The sequence below is a fragment of the Nicotiana tabacum genome, chromosome 1, assembly GCF_000715075.1.
Source record: "Nicotiana tabacum cultivar K326 chromosome 1, ASM71507v2, whole genome shotgun sequence".
In the NCBI taxonomy this organism is placed as follows: Eukaryota; Viridiplantae; Streptophyta; class Magnoliopsida; order Solanales; family Solanaceae; genus Nicotiana; species Nicotiana tabacum.
In genome coordinates this window covers 25,056,508-25,079,541 of record NC_134080.1, presented here as the reverse complement: position 1 = coordinate 25,079,541, position 23,034 = coordinate 25,056,508, and the positions used below count along the sequence as shown (strand labels likewise).

Sequence of the window (23,034 nt, the reverse complement as noted above, 5' to 3'; positions counted from 1 at the left end):
GAAACGAAACAGCTTTTGCACAGTCGGTTCAACTTTTTTCAGACCGACAAAACAACAGGCAAAACGTAGTATTGTACCGCACTATACATATTAAATTTTTTTGAGACGAAATAGCTTTTGCGCAGTCGGTTCAGCTTTTTTCAGACCGATAAGACAATATACAAAATGTAGTATTGTACCGCGCTATACATATTAAATTTTTCTAAGGCGAAATAGCTTTTGCATAGTCGGTTCAGCTTTTTTCAGACCGACAAGACAACACACAAAATATAGTATTGTACCACGCTATACATATTAAATTTTTCTGAGATGAAATAGCTTTTACGCAGTCAGTTCAGCTTTTTTCAGACCAATAAGACAATACACAAAATGTAGTATTGTACCACGCTATACATATTAAATTTTTCCTATTGATTATTATCCTTTATTTTCTTGTATGTTGCTTTAGTTATTTTATTCGATTCCTTTTTTAAGACAACGACCATTTTAAAAAGCAAATTTTCAAGAAGGATAATAAAGGATGTCTTGATTTTATATTTTTCTTTTAATTTTTATATATGTTGCTTTAGTTATGGTTGTTGTGCTTTTATCTCTTCGAATATTATGTTATGAAATTTCAATCTTCAGATTGGTCTTCTTTACTAATACCTATAAGTTGAATGTTTGAACTAACATATCATCATCCCAATTAAAAAGGTCATGTTAAAAAACAAGATGTAACAAGATTGTGGAACATAATTTTATTTGATAGATATTGCAACATACACAAGTACAGACACTTATTACAAAAAATAATACGAAAACAAAAGACTATGTGTATCCTTGATAGTTGGGCATATTCGACGAACTTGCATCAGGAGCTGGATTACCACCGCCATCTACACCAGCTGAAGGACATTTATGATGGTCGTGTCCTATTTGCGAGCATATGCCACATTACGCGCATAAACGGTGTCACCAACATCCATTTGGTTCCGTATATGCGTTCTCTTCTGCACTTGCAGCTTGCGCAAATAGTCCTTGTTACACACCATTTTAAAAGGTTTCGGCAGCCAATAATGCTCAGCACCCAATAGCTGCAACTGCCCACTATATGTGTTTACGTATGCAGCAACATTGTATTGCCTATCAATATAGTTGGTTGCCCCTAAACCAACTTGTTGAAAGCACTTCAAGGCATGTGCGCACGGCATGTGGTAGATGGTCCATTTCCCACATGAACACAACCTGCTGGCTTCATTCACCGTCTGTAGATTATTCCCCCGATGTCCGCGGATAGCGGCGCAAACTTCAAAAATACCCCGATCGTGATCGTACTGTAAAAATGAATGCCAATGTGTTCGCCTCCTGTACTTCTCAAATCTTCTCATCGGTATTGACATAAATTGAACACCCCTGTCCATCAATACCGATGCAGCTCTATGCCTTTTAATAAACCTCTCTGCAATCTGTTTGAATGTTATCCGGACCATGGCAGTGACAGGCAATCCACGTGCAGACTTCAACAAGCAGTTGAATGACTCCGACACATTTGTAGTCAGGGCTCCCCATCGTCTGCCACCATCAGCATGCAATGTCCACATGTGAAGCTCATGTCCCATCAGCCAAGTATAGGCTCGTGGATCTAACTGCCAGATCGCTTCCATGCACCTCGTGAATTTGCACTGCTGGTGCTCAATTGCATCCATCCACATTAAATCATGCAAGGACTTGTCGGGATATTTCTTCTGGAAATTTGCCTTCAGGTTCCTCACATTAATGGTGGTATGCATAGGGTTCCTGCCATTCAGGCAAATGCCGTACAGAACTTAAAATACCACCATGTCGATCAGATATTAGACAAATACCTGAACGCTGTTTGACAACGTACTGCTTCAAGTGGTTCAAAAAAAGCGTCCACGTCTCTTCGCTTTCATTGGCACAAATGGCAAAAACTAGTGGAAATATTTGTCCATTGGCATCTACTGCAACTGCAATCAAAAGCTTAATATCATACTTTCCATAGACATGAGTACCGTCTATGGAAATTACAGGACTACAGTGCACAAAATCATCAATTGATGGTTTAAATGACCAGAACACATAGTTGAAAATATATTCGGGTCTGTCCGGACTCCTCTCACACCTCCATTCAACAACAGTCCCGAGGTTAAAGTGGTGCAGTGCGGCCATGTACCTGGGAGAGATGAAAATGATTTATCTCAGTCACCATAGATAATTTCAAAGGCACGTTTGCGCCCGAGATATGCCTTTCTTTTGGTTATATTACACCCATACTCCTGGTGGACGGTTGTAATACACTCTTTAATCTTGAACCTAATGGACACTTCCAGGTATGGAATCAAGACAAGAGAAATCAAGTCTACATACAGGTTGAAGTGATTCTCATTGAATGTGTCCATTTCACATCTGTGGGTGCTAATATATTTACCCACTTTCTACAACCCTGATTTCTTCTTACTGGCACGCAACATCCAGTGACAACCCATAAAGTCTTTACGACATACAACCTTATATACCTCTGTAGTTAACTCCCCTACCGTCATCTCACGGCACTCTCTTACGCTGTAAATTTTTACAGCCCTGATTAGGCGAGCTTTATCGGGGAAATACATGCCCTTTACCAGCACCGCTGGTCTAGACTCATCCCATATTACTGACCGAAATTCATCATCATCCCTTGTGAGGGCATCCACGTCCGTCATACTTGGCAAATTATCAAGGTAGGGAATATCCCGCTCATGAAATGGTATGTGGGACTCGTACACTCTTGGTCTATCGGGAGGTGGAGGAGCATGCTCCCTCGTCAGCTCAGGTTCGACATTCACTTCCTCCTCATCATCACCCTCATCAGGGAAGGGTGTGTCATTTCCAGACTCATCGACATTGTTATCATAATCACCATCATCTTTCTAACTCTGCACATCTACCAAATCACGAGTCAATACGTCATCTATGGGTAACTGTATGAGGTCAGGAACATCAAGTTGCTCGTTTTCACTGCACAAAAAGAACAAAATGATAAGCTACTCGACTAGATAAATACTTTACTTACAAGTCTTACTGTGTTGACGTTCCATGATGGATATTTTCTTATTGGTGATGACTCCCAAATGGACCACCGTGGTCCAAGACGCCAGAACTACGCATATTCCAACTAGCAGTGGGGTCATAACTTGTAAAATTCATATCCGGATGGTACCCCCTATGAAAAATATGAGTGTTAATACATATCCAATTCAAACAGAAAATAAACATCACTAAAGCGTAGAAAAATTGAAGTGTACCAGTCGTCTTGTGGATTATATAAAGTCAAAAAATTATTTTCTCGCTGCTCATTCGCCAGTGGTGACAAGTTTAAATCAATGCAAACTCTTTCATCAGGAATTTGTCCTTCAAAAACTGCTCCAGAATAACCACACGATGACTGGGGGTTATCCCTACTATGCACACCCTCATTACTGGAAACTCCTTCAACCTTGATGTACATTTCCAACAATTTTATTTCAATAAATTCCCTGTGTTCATCTGGGATTCGCAAAAAATCTCTAAAAGTTTCATCATCTTCGATGTTAAACTCAGAATAATAAGCAAACCCCTACAGAGTCACATAATACGGAAATCTACCGGTTACTTTAAGGTTCACCGAACGTTTCCTCACACTAATATTTTTATATAACAATGATACCAATTTATCGTACTCCATTGTAAGCGGCAATTTAACATGACACTGTGGAGGTGAACTAGACCTCACAGAATTATTCTCCATTACAACCTCCCCCTCCCCCACAATATAATGAAACCCTTATTTTTGGCTCTTCAGACATTATAAAAAAATGCTTGATAACAAGAAGAGAAGTATGAACGGAAGTTTGAAGGAAAGTTTTGAATGGATTTTCATAAAATCCTAACGTCTTTAAATAAGGCAAATCCTAGCTTGGGGTGCAGAATTTTTTTTATATAAAATGCAGTATAATACCACACTTTATGTATTTGGATTATTGTTATGTCAGTTATCCGCATAACACTTATTGGTGGGCCCAAAAATGAAGTATACTGTACTTTAGTAAAATGCAGTATTACATGAAAAAAGGAAATATTTATGTTAGTTATCCGCAGAACACTTATTGGTGGGCCCAAAAATAAAGTAAAACGCAGTATTATATTGCGTTTTACATAAAAAAACGAATTATTAAGTAAAACGCAGTATTATACTGCACTTTACGTTAACGGCTAAAATTCCTTTAACATAAAGCGCAGTATAACATTGCGTTTTAAATACAAATATAACTCTCTTTTATTATAGTCGTAGAAATGTAATTAGAGTCCAAAAACTTGCCATTTTGGTTTCGGAGTCTTATGATTATAACTTATACTAGTCTATAGAAAATAAAAACATACTATACCATAAAGCAAATTATTGCTTAATTATGACTTGAGCACTTTCTACTTTTTCATCCAATTATTGGAAATATCTAGGAAAGAAACGAAACAATAGTACAAAGTACAAATTAACTGAAAAGACAAGATGGTTAAGATTTTACCTCGTGACAAATATGAACCGTTGATCTTCTTTTTCCTCGAAACCCCAGCTGATCCAACGCTTCAGAAACAAAAGAAGACTTTCTCCTCTGAAAATTATTACAAAGTCGTAACACATTTGACCGAAGCTTCGTTCGTAGAGACCTCAAGCACCAGAAATGAAACTTCCAATATGTAGCGACAAAATCATCTTTAGACGAATTCCTTATCTTCAATTCGTATATATATTTCCACTTCCCTATCCACTCTCCATTGGAAAATTCAGTCTACTCCTTCTACAGCTTCTCTCAATTTCATTATCTTTAATTTCTCAATTTTTGAAACTCTCAAGTTCATATATTGAACCTCTGTAATGGAATGTTTTGATGAATATTTTGCATTAGAAAAAATTAGAAACCATCTTTTTGGGGATTTCTCCCCGAAAACGTTGAAATTTGGGGCGGAATTAACGAGTAATAGGACTTGTAGTAATATTATGACGGAGAGTTCGAGCTCTCAATCGGAATCTGCTAGTTCAGACTCTCTTCCCTTTGATTTTCTCTCCGATTCATTCGATTTTGAAGCTGATTTCTTTCAATTTGGAGATGAAGTTTCAAATTCAAGCTCGGAATCGGCAAATTCAGTGCATAATTCAACCAATTTCATCATGCTCGAATTGGAGCCAACGATTTCAAGCTCCGATTACGAGAAACCTCAAGTAATCATTGACCTTACATCACCTAAGTTGAGTAACGTTAGTGATCGGAAACCTTCATTGAAAATTGATTTACCGCCAGTGAAGAAATTTGAGTGGATCGGTTTCTGTAATTCGACGACTCAGTCGAATTCAATCGTTTCGGTGACTATGCAACAAAAGCGGAAAACTGAAGAGAAGAGGCATTACAGAGGAGTGCGACAGCGGCCGTGGGGGAAGTACGCGGCGGAGATCCGAGATCCGACACGCCGTGGTGCTAGGGTTTGGCTTGGGACATTTAACACCGCAGTTGAAGCGGCGAAGGCTTACGATAGAGCCGCATTTAAGATGCGTGGAAGTAAGGCGATATTGAATTTTCCGTTGGAGGTGGGGAAGAACCTGTCGTATTCAAGCTCCGCTGTGGACGGCGGCGTGAAGCGGCGGAAAGAATCAGATGCATGTGGAGAAGAGAAGGGAGTGAAGAAAGTGGAGAGGTGCAAGGAAGAGGAGTCATGGCCATTAACTCCGTCAAGTTGGAACTTCCTCTGGGAACAGAATACTAACGGAATGCTTAACCTCCCGCCTTTATCACCGTTATCTCCTCACCCGCCATTGGGCTGTTCGCAGCTTATTCAAATCTGAGTGACTACACAGTACACAATACTTCTATTTTATGAATTTTGACGGAAAACATAAAATAAGAAAACAGCTATAGAAATGTATTGTATGCATCAAAATCAAACCAATTATATGATAAGTTTCTCGACTCTAGAAAGTAAATTGTTACGGTACTCACCTTAGAGTCCAACTAATCCTAATGCACGTTGAGAAGTCTCACTACGGGAAGCAAAACGCTATCTACCAATTGTTCTATGTTTGTATTATACGGAACAATAATTTGAACTTGGGTTTATGAAGAAAGTGCCAGCTTGTTCATGTTATTGTGTTAAATCTACTGCCTCAGTACGTACTGAGAATGTTGTCAATTGCTCTTCAACGCCGCAATCTAGTTGCATATGCGCGCTTGCTTTAAATTTGTTAGGTTTCTTGAGTTGCTTAGTACGGTGCAACCAAGTACTTCCTTCCTCCGTTCACTTTTAGTTTGTACGTTTTAATTTTTTAAGCTTTTTAAGAAATAATAAATGAAGTGTATAATCTACCATGATACTCATATTAATTGATGCATCTTTTATTGGATTTGAGAAAATGATATAAAATGAATAATAAATACTGCATGTATAACAGGAAAAAAAATTATTATCTCTTGATATGCGTAAAGTGACAAGTAAAAATGAAAATCTATTTTTAATATACCTGTCAAGTAAAAGTGAACGGAGGTTGTATTTGCTTATAAGTTCTTGGGAACAATAAAAATGATAAAGTAGAGAAGTTTAAATTAATTGAAAGCTAGCTATAAGTAAGTTTTAGTTTTTTTGTACAGGGTTCAGAACATTGTACACAGACTGTATTGAATAAGGAGTATTACTTGCCAATTTTCACAAAACTTAACCTTAAATGTATGATTCTAAATTGTAAAATCTTCTCTTCCGAAAATGCAGTGAATTCAAGATTCTTCCGTTTTTGTTGGCACTTTTGAAGCTTTCAAATTATTTTTACTTATCAAATAGACAAATACTACTGATTGTCATTAAACACTTGCAAAGTAGATAACAAAAATAATAAACACCAAAAAGTACTGAAAATTCATTTTCCCCCTTTTTTTCCTCCTTAGTGCAAGCGAATACTACTATCTACATTAAATACAGAGCGGCCCGACGAATTTTATAAGTAAAAATAGCGTGTGGTGTTTATTTTTTATCCACTAGTTCTAATGCCGAGCAAAAATAGTCACTACTCTATTAAAATTATTTGGAAAAGACAATGTTATCCTTTCTTCAATTCTTATATTCCCAAACTCTTGTTTTATTCGTTCAGAAGGAAAATTTGAGAGCGAAAATTTCAGAGGCAACATTCGCGTGCTCCTCAGTATCTGTATCGTCCTTGCATGCAAACCAACTGTACTTAATTTTTCTTCTTCGTCATCTTCTCTGCATTGAACGATCGAACTGGTATTTTTTTTTCTTTTATGCATTTTCGTTTTTGTATATGTGCAATTGCGATCAATGCTGTGTCAAGTATGTGAAATTTTAAAAATAATGATTATAAGTTGATTCAGTATCGAGTAAGTAGCGAATTTTTGTGAGGAAGTTATTCAAAAAATTTTGGTATTGAAATGTGTTTGTGGTTCAATCAATATATTTGATTATATAAGGACATTTCATAAAAATAGTCGTACGAATTCATAAGCTAACTGTGTTTATGAATTTTTTGTTAACTGTGTTCATAAAAGTTAAGGACCAAGTGTCATTAACTTTTGAACTTGGAACTCAAAGTTAAGGACTGAGTGTCCTTAACTTTTGAACTTGAAACTTGAAGTTCAGGACCAAGTGTCCTTAACTTTGGAACTTGAAACTTGAAGTTTAGGACCAAGTGTCCTTAACTTTTCAACTTGAAACTATAAGTTAAGGACTGCCTGTTCTTAACTTTTTAACTTGTAACTCTAAGTTAAGGACCAAGTGTCCTTAACTTTTGAACTTGTAAGTCAAAGTTCAGGACTAAGTGTCCTTAACCTTTGAACTTGGAATTCAAAGTTAAGGACCAAGTGTCCTTTACATTTGAACTTGAAACTTGAAATTCAGGACCAAGTGTCCTTAACTTTTCAACTTGAAACTATAAGTTAAGGACTGCCTGTCCTTAACTTTTTAAGTTGAAACTTGAAGTTAAGGACCAAATGTCCTTAACTTTTGAAATTGAAAGTTGAAGTTCAGGACTTATTGTCCTTAACTTTTGAACTTGAAAGTTTAAGTTAAGGACTGCCTGTCCTTAATTTTTTAACTTGAAACTTGAAGTTCATGACCAAGTGCCCCAAACTTTTCAACTTGTAACTGTAAGTCCTAATCTTTTATGTTCTTTTTCCTTCTTTGTAGTGTGCTAATAGAAGGAGATAGTGTGTTCGACTTTGATGTTTGGCATAATTTAATGAGCTATTGGAAAGGAGATTTACAGTATACGGAAATAATAAAATGTTTTTTGTCGAACAGGAAGTGGAAGAAGTTGAGGGATGGTATTTTCGAAAAAAAATTCCGTTTACAAAGTGTGAAGTTCTGTGGTAAACTTATTCACTGTGTATTGCTTTCAGAAATTATAAATAATGACCCTAATTCGATGACATTCAAGGTTTTTGACCATAAAATTAAGTTTACACTTGAAGCATTTCATATAATTACTGGTTTGAAGTGTTCTTCTTCATTGGACATCAAAGGTTTGCATGAAAAAGAGAATAGGCTTTCGAAAGTCTATTTCCCCAGAAAGGATAGAGTTGATTTGGGTGATTTGTTTAATTTTATTACTAGTCACCCAAATGGTACATCTGCATCATTCGTAGGCAGCAATGATGATGCTGTGAAGTTGGCAATAATTTATTTTGTTGAATCTGTTTTGATGGGGAAGCGAAAGAATAGGAATGTGTCCGAGCAGATAATGAAAATTGTAGATGATGATGAACTCTGCTCTTCTTTCAACTGGGGCTCTCTTTGTTATGAAACGTTATTAAAATCATTGAAGAGTTGTTTGAAGCTCAATGACAATGATAGCTACACTATACTTGGCTTTCCTTTTGCTTTTTGTGTTTGGATTATGGAAGTATTGCCTATTTTCTAGGAAAAATAATTTGTGAACTTCTGAGAATGTGATTTTCCTCGGATGTTATGTTATTCGGAAATGAAATCTCCACAATATGATTCTCTGTTTAAAAAATACTTCCATAATGAAAATATAAGTTAATCTAATTACTAGCTATTTTTTTTGTTTATTTGTTTTAGTTCTAAAAACTTATGTTTTTTTGTTATATAATAGGTGTATAATTTGATCGAGGTGCACCATTTATTCCTATTGAAGAAGATACAGAGCCTGTTAGTGTGCATGAGCCAATTTCTCAAGATCAAAGCTCAATGCCTTCTTCCACATAATTTGATGAAGCCATGCTTAAGGAAATTGTTAAAGTAGATTTTCTGTCTTTGAATAGCATTAGTTTTTTATTTGATCGTTTTTTGCTTAAGAGACTTTTTTTTGTTTTTATGGTTTTTGATTTAGAGATTATCAGAGAAGTTTAAAAAGGATCTGCAGGCTGAAGTTACTAGAATAAATCAGAAAAAAAGATTCAAAATGATATCAAGGTAATATCATTAATTTCAGTTAGTCTAAGTTCAGGACCTTGTGCCCTTAACTTTTGAACTTGTAACTCAAAGTTAAGGACTGTCTGTCTTTAACTTTTTTACTTGTAAGTCTAAGTTCAAGACCATCTGTCCTAAACTTTTGAACTTGAAACTTGAAGTTCAGGACCATACTCCTTAACTTTTGAACTTGGAGCTCAAAGTTAAGGACTGCATGTCCTTAACTTTTGAACTTGAAACTTGAAATTAAGGACCCATGGTCCTTAACTTTTGAACTTGGAATTCAAAGTTAAGGACTTTCTGTCCTTAACTTTTGAACTTGAAACTTGAAGTTTAGGACCAAGTGTCCTTAACTTTTGAACTTGTAAGTCTAAGTTCAGGACCATCTGTCCTGAACTTTTGAATTTGAAACTTGAAGTCCAGGACCAAGTGTCCTTAACTTTTCAATTTGAAACTTGAAGTTCAGGACCTATTGTCCTTAACTTTTTAACATGTAATTCAAAGTTAAGGACTGCATGTACTTAACTTTTGAACTTGAAACGTGAAGTTTAGGACCAAGTGTCCTTAACTTTTGAACTTGTTACTCTAAGTTAAGGACTGCATGTCCTTAACTTTTTTACTTGTAACTTGAAGTTTAGGACTACCTGTCCTTAACTTTCTAACTTAGTTTATTTCACAGGATTTAAAGAAAACTCTAGGATCAAAGATTGATACTTTGTTGAAGATTTTTGTGAAACCTGATGAAAGAAACATAGAGAGAGAATCTAGTGTTCCAATTACTAAAGATGGAGTTGATGATCAGTGTGATAGTATAGAACCTACTATTACAATTAACAAAGATGCATGTGGTGATAAATGTGATGATACGGATGTGCATGCAGAAGTTCAGTATGAAAGCGATTATAGAGATGCACATGTAGATGATGAAACTGATATTGACACTGAAATTGGGAAAGATTAGTTATAGATTTTGAATTTTTTGTCATTGAAATTTATATTCAATAGCGTAATACATATAAACTTTTTTGTTATTATAAATATATGTAGAATCTATTGATGGAGTGGAAGTTTAAGATGTAGTAGAATGTCAAGACCAGGAAAATCTAGAAGAGATAGGAGTAATAGAAAAAATTTGTAAATGTGGGGTGCAATCTCAGGATTTAGAAAGTCCATTAGGAACAAGTGTCAGTGAGATTGTATGCAAATGTTTAGAAGGAACATATGATATGTCTACACCTCTCTCATATAAAGAGAAATTTGGAGTTCAAAATTATGCCAATCAAGGTTAGATGGAATTTTCATGATATGTTGAATGTTAGTTTTAGTGAACTATTAGAATGTGTATTAATTGTAAATATTACAGAATCTTTTGAAGCTTCAAGGGAAGAATATGGAGTGGAGTATCAAGAGAAAAGTGGAGTACAATCTCAAAACTTAGAAAATACCCAAGGAACAAGCATAAGTGAGATTGTTTCCAAATGCATAGATGGAACATGTGATCTCTCTACACCTCGCTCTCTTACCGACAATATTGAAAGCCAAGAAAATGATAGTGAAGATAATGATTTATGTCACGACCCTAAACCCAGACCCGATTGTGATGGCGCCTCTCGTGAAGACAAGGCCAACCAACACAATATGTGACGACCCAGCCAGTCGTCTCATGAGTTACCGCTCCGTTTCCCCCATTTATACTTCTTATTGCTTTGTTTATTGGTTCTATGTGTGATCGGGTTGGTTGGCTCGGGTTCGAAGAGGTTTTGGTAAGGTTTGAGACACTTAGTCTCTTTTGAGGAAGCTTAAGTTGGAAAAGTCAATCAGATGTTGACTTAGGTATTATAGGGCTTGGATATGAGTTCCGATTGTCTGGATAGCTTCAGAAGGTGATTTGGGACTCAGGATCATGATCGGAATGTGTTTTGGAGGTACGGATTAGATTTAGGCTTGAATTGGCGAAATTAGAATTTTGTCATTTTCCGGTTGATAGGTGAGATTTTGATATAGGGGTCAGAATGGAATTCCGAAAGTTGAAGTAGGTCCGTTGTGTCATTTGGGATGTGTGTGCAAAATTTTAGGTCATTCGGACGTGGTTTGATAGACTTTTTGATCGAAAGCGGAATTTAGAATATTTTGGAATTCTTAGGCTTGAATCCAATGCGAATTTGGTGTTTTGATGTTGTTTTGAGCGTTCTGAAGGTTGGAACAAGTTTTAATGATGTAATGGAATATGATGGCATGTTTGGTTGAGGTCCCGGGGGGCCTCAGGTGAGTTTCGGGTGGTCAATCGGACCATTTCAAGTTGTTGAATGTTGCAGAAACTGTTGTGTGTGTGTTGCAGACATTTGGCCTTCGCGTTCGCAAAGGGTTAGCGGGTGAGCTGGTGTTTTGGCTTTCGTATTCGTGAGGGAGGTCCCGTGTTCGCGAAGGGCTGGGCCATTGAGCATCGCGTTCGCGAGAAGGGGGGTCGCATTCGCAAAGGTTGAGCTGTGGAGTCATCGCGTTCACGAGGTAGTGGACGCATTCGCGAAAGGGGGAAATATGGTCAACATCAGTTTGTGCTTCACGAACGCGAGGCCTTTGCCTCGCGTTCGCGAAGAAGGAGTTGAATGCCTGGGTAAAATGTTTAAATAGCCATTGTCCGCGATTTTGGGGCTAACTTTCACCAGTTTTGGGAGATTTTGAAGCTTTTTGAAGAGGATTGAAGAGAGATTCAAGGGAGAACACTTGGAGGTAAGATTTATGGCCTTAATACTTGATTCTAATGTGGATTCTACCAAATTGATCGTGGAATTTAAGCCTAATATTGAAGAACTAGGGCTTGTAATTGGATAGCTAGAATTTGGGATTTGAGGGGCCGTTTGTGGTTGGATTTTGATGCTTTTGATATGAATGAACTCAGGGAGTGATAAGGAGTCTATTGCTGTAATTTTTATCAGAATCCGAGATGTGGGCCCGGGGGGTCGGGTTTGGCCAATTACGGGATTTGTGTTGTAATTTGATTTCTTTCGAGTGGGCTTTATTCCCTTAGCATATTTTGATGTTTTGCACTGATTTTGGTTAGATTTGGAGCATCCCGAGGTCGATTCGAGAGGTAAAGGCATCATGAGCTAGAGATTTGGACCGGATAGAGGTGAATAATGATTGTAAATCTTGTCATGAGGGTATGAAACCCCGGATTTGCACATCGTTGTGCTATATTGATGTGACCTACACACTAGATGACGAGCGTGGGGTCGTGCACCGTTGGGGATTGTGACTTAGTCCATCCCGAATGACTGTTTTACCGCGTATTTGACTGAAAACTATTTGTTATTGTCATGTTTTGGGGCGAATGCCATATTTGGGCCTCGTGACAACTATTTGGACCCTTAGGGGATTTTTACTGATATTTCCTCAATGTTTTGACTTTATACTTATACTCAGTCATGCTTTATTCTACTGATTTCATAACTCAGCCATGTTTACCCTGTTTTAACGTATTAAATGATATTCTAAATGATAATTTGAGCTGAGCATCATGTTTTACTGTTGCCTGAGTGGCTTATGAGATTCTGACTGAGTAAGGTCGAGGGCCTATGTTGTGAGGATACACTGATTTATGATTATGAGACCGAGGGCCTGAGATTGTACGCCACGAGGTGGGTTGTTGATATGAGGCCAAGAGCCTACTGATTATGCCACGAGATGGCTTGATATTGCGCTTGGGCCGTAAGAGGCCCCTCCCGGAGTCTGTATACCCCTAGTGAGCGCGGGTACCCATTGTGACATGAGATATAGACTGAGTGGCTGGTGTTCTTCCATGATATTGCCCGAGGGGCGGATTCTGTTGACATTGTGCCCGAGGGGCAGATTTTTATGTGTTTATCTATTCTAGCTGCTTTGCATTTAATTGTTTAACTGTTAAAAAGGTATTTTAAAGAAGCTTTTTATGAACTAATTGTTTTTACATGTTTTCACTATTTTGTTGCTTTTATTGGTTTATACTACTTCTTTATCACATATTGATGTGCTTTTGCGTGATTTCTTATCGCTCAGTCTTCATTTATTATTATTATTCACTGAGTTGGAGTACTCTCTTTACTCCCTGCATCCTGTGTGCAGATTCAGGTGCTTCGAGTTCCGCTAGCGAGTGTTGATTTCTTCGAGCTCAGGCGAATTCGAAGATTCACTAGGTAGTTGTTCGGCGTCCGCAACCCAGTGCTTCTTCCCCCTCTCTTATTTACTCTGTTTTAGTTTTTGTAATAGACTATATAGACATTTCCTGTCTTTATTCGGGTAGTAGATGCTCATGACTAGTGACACCCCGATGTCGGGCTATGTCTATTCCGCAATTGTACTGTTTCACCTTCTTTTGAGATTATTATTATGTTAAAGACTTAATTTGTATTATTTTAATTGCTTAAAATGTATTGGGAGTGTGTCGGCTGGCCTTATCTTCATGAGAGGCACCATCACGACCGGGTCTAGGTCTAGGGTCGTGACAAGTTGGTATCAGAGCCTAGGTTACATAGGTCTCACGAGTCATGAGCAGGGTTAGTAGAGTTTCGCAGATCGGTACGGAGACGTCTGTATTTATCCTCAAGGGGCTGCAGAACCTTTAGGATAAACTTCATATTCTTGAAATTCTTGTCGTGTGAATCTGTTGATCCGAGTAGTAAACTTCTGTTATTTTATTCTCTCACTAGATGGTGAGGACACGCGCTACCGGTCAGGATGGACGACCACCAATACTACCAGCTATGGCCACTAGAGGCCGAGGACGCGGTCGTGGTCCCGGTAGGGGTAGGGGTGTGGCCCCCACAGCAGCTAGGGCAACACCTGTAGATCCACCAGGCGCCCTAGTTCAGGATCAGGTCCCAGTTACGGATGCTCTAGCAGCACCAGCTATCCCCATTGTGATTCCGGATCTTCAAAAGGCCTTGACTCAGATTCTATCAGTATGCACTGGCCTAGCTCAGGCGGTTTCAGTTACTACAACTGCAACTACTTCTCAGGATGGGGGAGGCACTCAAACTCCCGCCATTCGCACACCTGAGCAAGTCGTGCAGGGACTTCAGACACTGGGGGCACATCCAGCCCAGCCGGTTGCAATTGCTCAGGAATATGTAGCTCCTGCCATGCCAAAGGACGAGCAACGTAGGTTGGAGAGGTTTGGTAGACTTTAGCCTCCGACTTTCAATGGTGCAGAGGGCGAGGATGCCCAGGGTTTCTTGGACAAGTGTTAACAGATTTTTTGCATATTGGGTATTCTGGAGATCAGCGGGGTCGCTTTCACTACTTTTTAGTTTTTTGGAGCTGCCTTCACTTGGTGGGAGGCTTATGAGAGGTGTAGGCCTGTTGGTGCAGCACCCCTTACCTGGCAGCAGTTCTCCGTTCTCTTTTTGGAGAAGTATGTGCCTCAGTCTCGTAGAGAGGAGCTGCGCAGGCAGTTTGAGTGGTTGCATCAGGAGGAGATGACTGTGATGCAGTATGAGATGAGGTTCTCCGAGTTAGCTCATCATGCTATTTGGTTGGTTCCGACAGATAGAGAGAGGATTTGGAGGTTTGTAGATGGCCTCACTTATCGGCTTCGTATTCTCATGACCAGGGAGAGGGTGTCTGGTGCTACTTTTGAGGAGTTTGTGGACATTGCTCGTGAGATTGATTCAGTTCGTCTCCAGGAGAAAGATGAGAGGGAGGCCAAGAGGCCTTGAGGATCTGGTAGTTATGGTGGTGCTCCTTCGAGAGGTCTGTTTCAGCACGACAGAGGTTGTCCATTCAGGCATGCTCATCCAGCTCGCCCGGGTTATCGTGGGGCGTCATTGGGTCATGGTTCTCATAGTTATTATCAGGGCCAGTCATCACTTAGTGTCCTTCCAGGTCAGAGTTCATCCCGTGCTCTATTAGTTTAGGGCTCTTCTATGCTAGGTACATCTGCTAGTCATTCCGGTGCTAGGGGTTCCCTTCAGTCCCCATCTCCAGCGCCCGGGAGTTGCTGTGAGTGTGGAGAGATGGGTCATATATGGAGGCAGTGTCCTCGTCATCTTACGGGTTCATCTCAGCAGAGGAGTCAGCCATCGGGCTTCAGCACCAGTTACTTCACCACCACCCGCCCAGCCAACTAGGGGTGGAGGTCAGTCAGCTAGGGGTTGCTCTAGAGGGGGAGGTCGATCAGGTGGCGGTCAAGCCTATTTCTATGCACTTCCAGCTAGACCTGATGCTATTGCTTCTGATACTGTTATTATAGGTATTACCTCAGTCTGCCACAGAGATGCTTTTGTATTATTTGATCCCGGTTCCACCTTTTCTTATGTGTCGTCATACTTTGTTCGTTATTTGGATACGCCCCGTGAGTCTCTTGTTTCACCTGTTTATGTATCTACTCTAGTGGGTGATAATGTTATTGTAGACCATGTGTACCGGTCGTGTGTGGTGACTGTTGGGGGTCTAGAGACCCGAGTGGATCTGTTGCTATTATGTATGGTAGACTTCAATGTTATTTTTGGCATGGATTGACTATCTCCATATCATACTATTCTGGATTGTCATGCTAAGACAGTGACATTGGCTATACTAGGTGTGCCACGGATTGAGTGGCGAGGTTTGACTGATTATGTTCCCAGTAGGGTAATCTCATTCTTGAAGGCCTAACGTATGGTTGGGAATGGTTGTCTTTCGCATCTAGCCTTTGTGAGGGATGTCGGTGCAGAGATTCCCAGTATCGATTCTGTTCCAATCGTGAGGGAGTTTCCCAATGTGTTTTCTGCAGACCTACCGGACATGCCATCGTATAGGGATATTGATTTTGGTATTGACCTGGTGCCGGGAACTCAACCCATTTCTATTCTACCGTATCGTATGGTACCAACGGAGTTGAAGGAGTTAAAGGAGCAGCTTCAGGATCTCCTTGATAAGGGGTTCATTCGGCCTAGTGTGTCTCCTTGAGGTGCACCAGTTCTATTTGTAAAGAAGAAGGATGGTACGATGAGGATGTGCATTAATTATAGGAAGTTGAACAAAGTAACAGTTAAGAACAAGCATCCTCTGCCTCGCATTGATGATTTATTCGACCAGCTTCATGGAGCGAGAGTCTTCTCCAAGATTGATCTCCGTTCAGGTTATCACCAGTCGAAGATCAGAGACTCGGATATTCTTAAGACAGCTTTCAGGACCCGATATGGTTATTATGAGTTCTTGGTGATGTCTTTTGGGCTGACCAATGCCCCAACAGCGTTCATGCATTTGATGAACAGTGTGTTCCGGCCTTATCTCGACTCATTCGTCATAGTTTTCATTGATGATATTCTGGTGTACTTGCGTAGTCAGGAGAAGCACGCGGAGCATTTGAGAGTTGTGCTGCAGAGATTGAGGGAGGAGAAGCTTTATGCGAAGTTCTTCAAGTGTGAGTTTTGGCTCAGTTCAGTGGCTTTCTTGGGGCACGTGGTGTCCAGCAAGGGTATTCTGGTTGATCCCAAGAAGATATAGGCGGTTCAGAGTTGGCCCAGACCATCCTTAACCACAAAGATTCACAGCTTTCTTGGTTTGGCGGGTTATTACCGCCAGTTTGTTCAGGGATTCTCATCTATCGCACTGCCCTTAACCAAGTTAACTCAGAAGGGTGCTTCATTTGCATGGTCAGATGAGTGTGAGGAGAGCTTTCAGAAGCTCAAGAATGTCTTGACCACAACTCTAGTGTTAGTTTTGCCATCAGCTTCAGGTTCATATACCGTGTATTGTGATGCTTCGAGAGTTAGTATTGGGTGTGTATTGATGCAGGAGGGTAGAGTTATTTCTTATGCTTCTCGTCAGTTAAAGCCCCATGAGAAGAACTACCCCGTGCACGATTTTGAGTTGGCTGCTATTGTTCACGCGTTGAAGATTTGGAGGCAATACTTGTACGGTGTGTCTTATGAGGTGTTTACGGATCATTGTAGCCTCCAACACTTGTTCAATAAGAAGGATCTCAATTTAAGGCAGCGGAGATGGTTGGAGTTGATAAAGGATTATGATATTACTATATTGTACCATCCGGGGAAGGCCAATATGGTGGCCGATGCTTTGAGCCGAAAGGCAGTGAGTATGGGGAGTTTGGCATATATTCCAATTGGAGAGAGACCTCTTGCAGTTCATGTTCAGGCCTTGGCCAATCAGTTCGTGAGGTTAGATATTTCGGAGCCCAGTCGGGTATTGGCTTGCGTGATTTCTCGGTCTTCCTTATATGACCGCATCATAGAACACTAGTATGATGATCCTCATTTGCTTGTCCTTAAGGACAGAGTTCATCATAATAATGCCAGAGATGTGCCTCTTGTTGATGATGGGGTGTTGAGGATGCAAGGCCGGATATGTGTGCCCAATGTAGATGGGCTTCGGGAGTTGATTCTGGAGAAGGCTCATAGCTCACAGTATTCCATTCATTCGGGTGCCACAAAGATGTATCAGGATCTGAGACAACATTATTGGTGTATGAGAATGAAGAAGGACATTGTGGGATTTGTATCTCGGTGTCTCAATTGTTAGCAGGTGAAATACGAGCATCAAAGATCGGGTGGCTTGCTTCAGCAGATGGATATTCCAGAGTAGAAGTGGGAGCGGATCACCATGGACTTTGTAGTTGGGTTCCCACGAACTTTGAAGAAATTCAATGCTATTTGGGTGATTGTGGATTGGCTGACCAAGTCCGCACACTTCATTCCTGTGTGTACTGTCACACCTCCTTTTTCCGCCCCGCGAGGGGTGAAGGAGTTTTTTTCCAATTAAAGAACAATCGAAACGAGATTTATTTATTTATTTCAGAGTCGCCACTTGGGAGATTTAGGGTGTCCCAAGTCACCAATTTTAATCCCGAATCGAAGAAAAGAATGACTCTGTATTACAGTCTGCGAACCAGAAATCCGGATAAGGAATTCTGTTAACCCGGGAGAAGGTATTAGGCATTCCCGAGTTTCGTGGTTCTAGCACGGTCGCTCAACTATTACATTTGGCTTATTTATCTGATTTTTTAAATAATTAAGAACTTATATGCAAATTTAGCTTTTAAACCGCTTTTATCATTATTCCTCTTATTATTTTATACAAGAATTGCAACGTCGTGAAAACGCATCTCGAACCACGTCACAACCAGTGTACACGTGATTTGTTGACGCATTTTGACTCTGCCAAGATTGGGATTTGGGTTACATAAATGCACACCCATGTTTAAGAAAATACCCTTATTAAATATGCGCCAAAATACTACGCGTTATTATACTATTAGGTAGGACTGTGAAATTTACTAAATGGCCCATCCCGGAATCTAAGTATTTTTTTAAAAAATAAATAAGATTGGAGGACCCTGCAAATTTTGTATTGTTTATATTTATTTATTTTTTAGCGAAATCCTCCCTTATTTTATGAATATCTTAAAATGACTACATTTCTTTTTATTAAACTTGTCTATAAATACAAAAATCAATTTTTTTTACATACTTAAAATAACGTATTAAATACTAGTTTAAGACAAATATTTAACGAAATGAAATATTACTAAAAATTTAATTATAAAAACAATATGGAATTGTCAAATAATATTTTAAAAGAAATTAATTATCCCATCTAGATTAAATTCACATTGTTAGATGACTTGAGCTATTGAAATTAATTATTTACAATTACGGAGAATTAGAAACAATCTTGATTACTAATGCGTATTTCTAAAATTTAATTAATTTAACCTTAACAAACCTTGTTTTAATTCAAATCATGTTATAATACTTGATTCAAAAAATTAAAAAATTCACGTTTCACCTAAATTTAGCTACATGATTTCGTTATCTTAAGGTTAGCGATACTAAAACCCTTATAAATAAGGAACTTAATCAATTTTGCCAAACTGATTTAATAAAGTCATTTTTTACGTTATTTTCTTCTCGCTCTAATTATTAGACAGTTTAATCAGTAATGAACAGGCTTAAATATATACTACCTAATAATCAGGTTAAGGCATTGTTTAATATACGCTACAACATGTCTAGTTATGCCAAATGACAGTGATTTACAGAATAATAATACATGAAATAATCTAAATACAATTAAAAAAAATTAAAACTAAATTAGAAATTTAACATTCCATTCTTTATTTCAGCTTACAAAATGCCAAAATTACAGTTGTGTACCTGACATTGCCAATATAAGAAGAAGAAAGTCAGCCACGTAGTACGTAACACAGCAACAACAATAATAACCAACAATTCCGTCAACAGAAATCTCAGTGACAGATTTGAAAATCAAAATAAAATCCAGAAACACCGACAACAAACAACGGACAGAAACCAAGGGAATTTTCAGATTTGAAAGGCTAATTAATGTTTAACCTTTTTTTTCTAAACCCGTATATCAGAATATTTATCAGGTGTGTGCTACTCTCTCTTCTAATTTTCAGCTCCTTTTTTATTTGTATTTTTTTCTCTTTTTTTTTCTTGAAAGTTTTAATATTTTTCGGAATTTTTCTTTCTCTCTTAAATATTCAGCTCTTTTTTTTTCTCTCTCTCCCTATCTGTCTTCCTTTTTTTTTCAAAATCTGATCAAGTCCTTCCTTTTATTAACATCTTTCAGCATTAAAAAAAATTAAAATACACTATCTTCCACTCATCCCTCTTTTAATCCCACTACCTATTGTTTTGTCCCCCACTTTATTAAACAAATACCCCATTATATCTTGTCCCTCATGCTTATATTAAACAAATGCATTATTCCCCACCATTATATCTTGTCCCCCCATTATTGATTATTTTAATATTATCTTAATTTTAATGGAAAGAACACTCAAAATAAATAATTATTCAGAATTTTAATTCCAAAAATACCCCTCTGCCCTTACTGAAATTACCATTTTACCCCTGAACGTACTGCAAATTACCAAACTACCCCCATCAACTATAACCAATTCACCTAATTAATTTCAACCCAAAATACAACAAATATGACCAATTTCTAAACAAATTTTTAACAACACATTCAAACTAAATGATGAACAACAAAGAAACAACTAAAATTATCTTGATTGAACAATATTTTTAACAACAAACAAACCTACTTTCAGATTCAACACCAACAAACATGTATATTTAGATTTCTAAATTCAATAATCATTTGAACTTAAAATTAAATCTAACAACATTACAACCAACAATTTCTATATTAAAACTAAAAAAAATCATGAAGCAAACTGAAGAAATAATCAAAAATGATAATCAACAAACAAGAAGATCAAACTTATACTAATTTCGGATTCAAGAACAATCAAACAAAGTATGGACATAAATAAAAAGATTCATCAACAATAACAAGCAAGTTTTATTCAAATTCGAATTAAACTCGAATTAAGTTTAAACAAAACAAATAAACATATTCAAATCACTAAACTTCAAATAATCAATTGATCTTTTTAAATTAACTCCAACAAAATTATAACAAAGATACATGATTCAAAAAATTAAAAACCAAAACATTACTTCACATTAAATCACTAAATTAAAAAAGAACTTTAAACAAAATGAACACGAATTTAATCTACAACAAACAACGGATTCAAGCGATTTAAACTAACATTCTTTTATATTAACATTAAATCCTTTTAAATTAATAAAACAAACTGAAAAATAATCAAATGAATCTTCAATTTAAATCTAGCAACATTATAATTAACTAATCAATTTCTACCTAAAATAAACAAGAAAAATGAATGAAACAAAACTGAAGAAAATAAAAAAACGATGAACATGAAGTTAATATCAAACATATTTGATTTCAAATCCGAAAAATATCAAACAAATTACGGACAGAAACGAAACTTAAACCAACTAACCGGATCGGAACGACGATGAACTCGAGCCAAGTCTGCCAATGACCTAACGGATCTCGACTTCAACGAAACCCACCTTCCTTTTAAACTCGACGAACTCAAAATGACAAACGACGGATTGAAACTGAGGAATGACGAGCAGCAGCCATGAGAGCTCGAGCTCGAGCTATAATCAAACTGACGACGATGAAGGGCGAAGCAGCAGCAGTAACACTGCTCAACTGTAGCAGCAACACGAAACAGTAGCAGCGGCATGAATTCATGCTGTCGTCCGACATGGAAGCAGTAGTTCGTCGGAGCGGCAGCAGGTGGGCGAAGCAGCAATAGCAACGCTGCTCAACTAGTGGCAGCGACGATGCTCGTTTGGACGAAGCCATGGTCGAAGTCGGCAACCATGAAAGCTTGAGCTCGAGCTCGTTCATGGCTGCTCGGAGACGAAAAAACATCGAAGGTGGTCGACGATGCGACGGACTGTGTGTGACTGTCTGGACGGAGCAGCAGCTGCGCGATGACAGTAGGGTCGTTTGGACGAAGAACGAAGAAGAAGCAACAGCCATAAACAGCTGCTGCGTGTGTGCGTTTTCCATTGTGTATGTGTGTGTATGTGTTGACGTGTGTGTGTGTGAGTGAGATGGGGTGAGGGGGTGTGTGTGGATATGGTGAAGAGGGTAGCCATTAATGGCTTGCTTGGAGCTTCAGGAAGAAGAACGAAAGAGAGGGGGGCCGGGCATTCAATAGTGAAAGAAAAGAATGTTAGGGTTTTTTGGGTTTTTTTTGTTTTGTTTTGTGTAAGATAGGGGGTGTTGGGTATTTGGGTTATGGACTGGGTCGAACCGGTTTAAAATGGACCGGGTCATGGGGAAGGTTGGGTATTTTTTGGGTCTGGGGTTGAAATTTGAAGAAGTGGCCCAATCCGATTTTTCTTTGTATTTTTTGCTCTCTTTTCTTTTACTTCCTAATTAATAAAACTAAAATTCTAAATTAAATTACAAACTAAATTATCTTATAAAAAAACTAATTAACTCTAAAAATAATTATCGCACATTTAAATAGCAATTAATGATAAAATCGCACAATTTAGACGTTAAATGCTAAAAATGCAACGTACATTATTTTTTATGATTTTCTCATTTTGTAAAACAAACTTAAATAAATACTAAATGAAAATGAGACATATTTTATATTTTTATTAATTTAAAACAAATAAACATGCACAGACAAAAATACAAATAATTATACAAAAATACCACAAAAATACAAAAATTGCACACAAAGGAAAATTATTTTATTTTGAATTTTTTGGGAGTGATTCTCATATAGGGCAAAAATCACGTGCTCACAGCTGCCCCTCTTTGTCCGAAAACACGAAGGGTTTTCGTGCAAAGATAAAGTGAGCGGATACGAGCGATTTTTGCCCGTTCGAGTACTCCGTGTGAAGCATTTTTTGAAAGATTTGACCGAACCTTGCTTCAAAGGTTTCCTACATATACCTGGCTAAAAGGGAATCAGGTCAATGTAGTTCAGGAAGTTTTGGTAGCTGGGACTACCATGGGACTGCTTTTTGCTGTTACTGCTGTTGCTACCGCCTCCCGATCTCCTTATTACACCGTTCCAAAAGAAAATAAGAAGCTAGACTAAGCTAGGAATTACAAAATCTTATTTGTCTTTCCCTTACTCTGGTTGCCTCACTCTTGTCGGTTTGTGTTTTCTCTGGTGCCTTTCTTTCGAAAACTGCTGGGGACGACACTGGCCTTTTGCCTTTCGAG

General features: G+C 38.2%; 1 protein-coding gene across 1 annotated transcript; it reads left to right on the top strand.

The window, feature by feature from the left end:
* The first annotated feature begins 4,837 nt into the window (after positions 1 to 4,837).
* LOC107769990 (ethylene-responsive transcription factor 5-like) lies at positions 4,838 to 6,006 on the top strand. Its single transcript, NM_001325047.1, is given in 1 exon segment — positions 4,838 to 6,006. A coding segment is annotated over 1 exon segment (714 nt). The 5' UTR covers positions 4,838 to 5,017; the 3' UTR covers positions 5,732 to 6,006.
* The last annotated feature ends 17,028 nt before the right edge of the window (positions 6,007 to 23,034 follow it).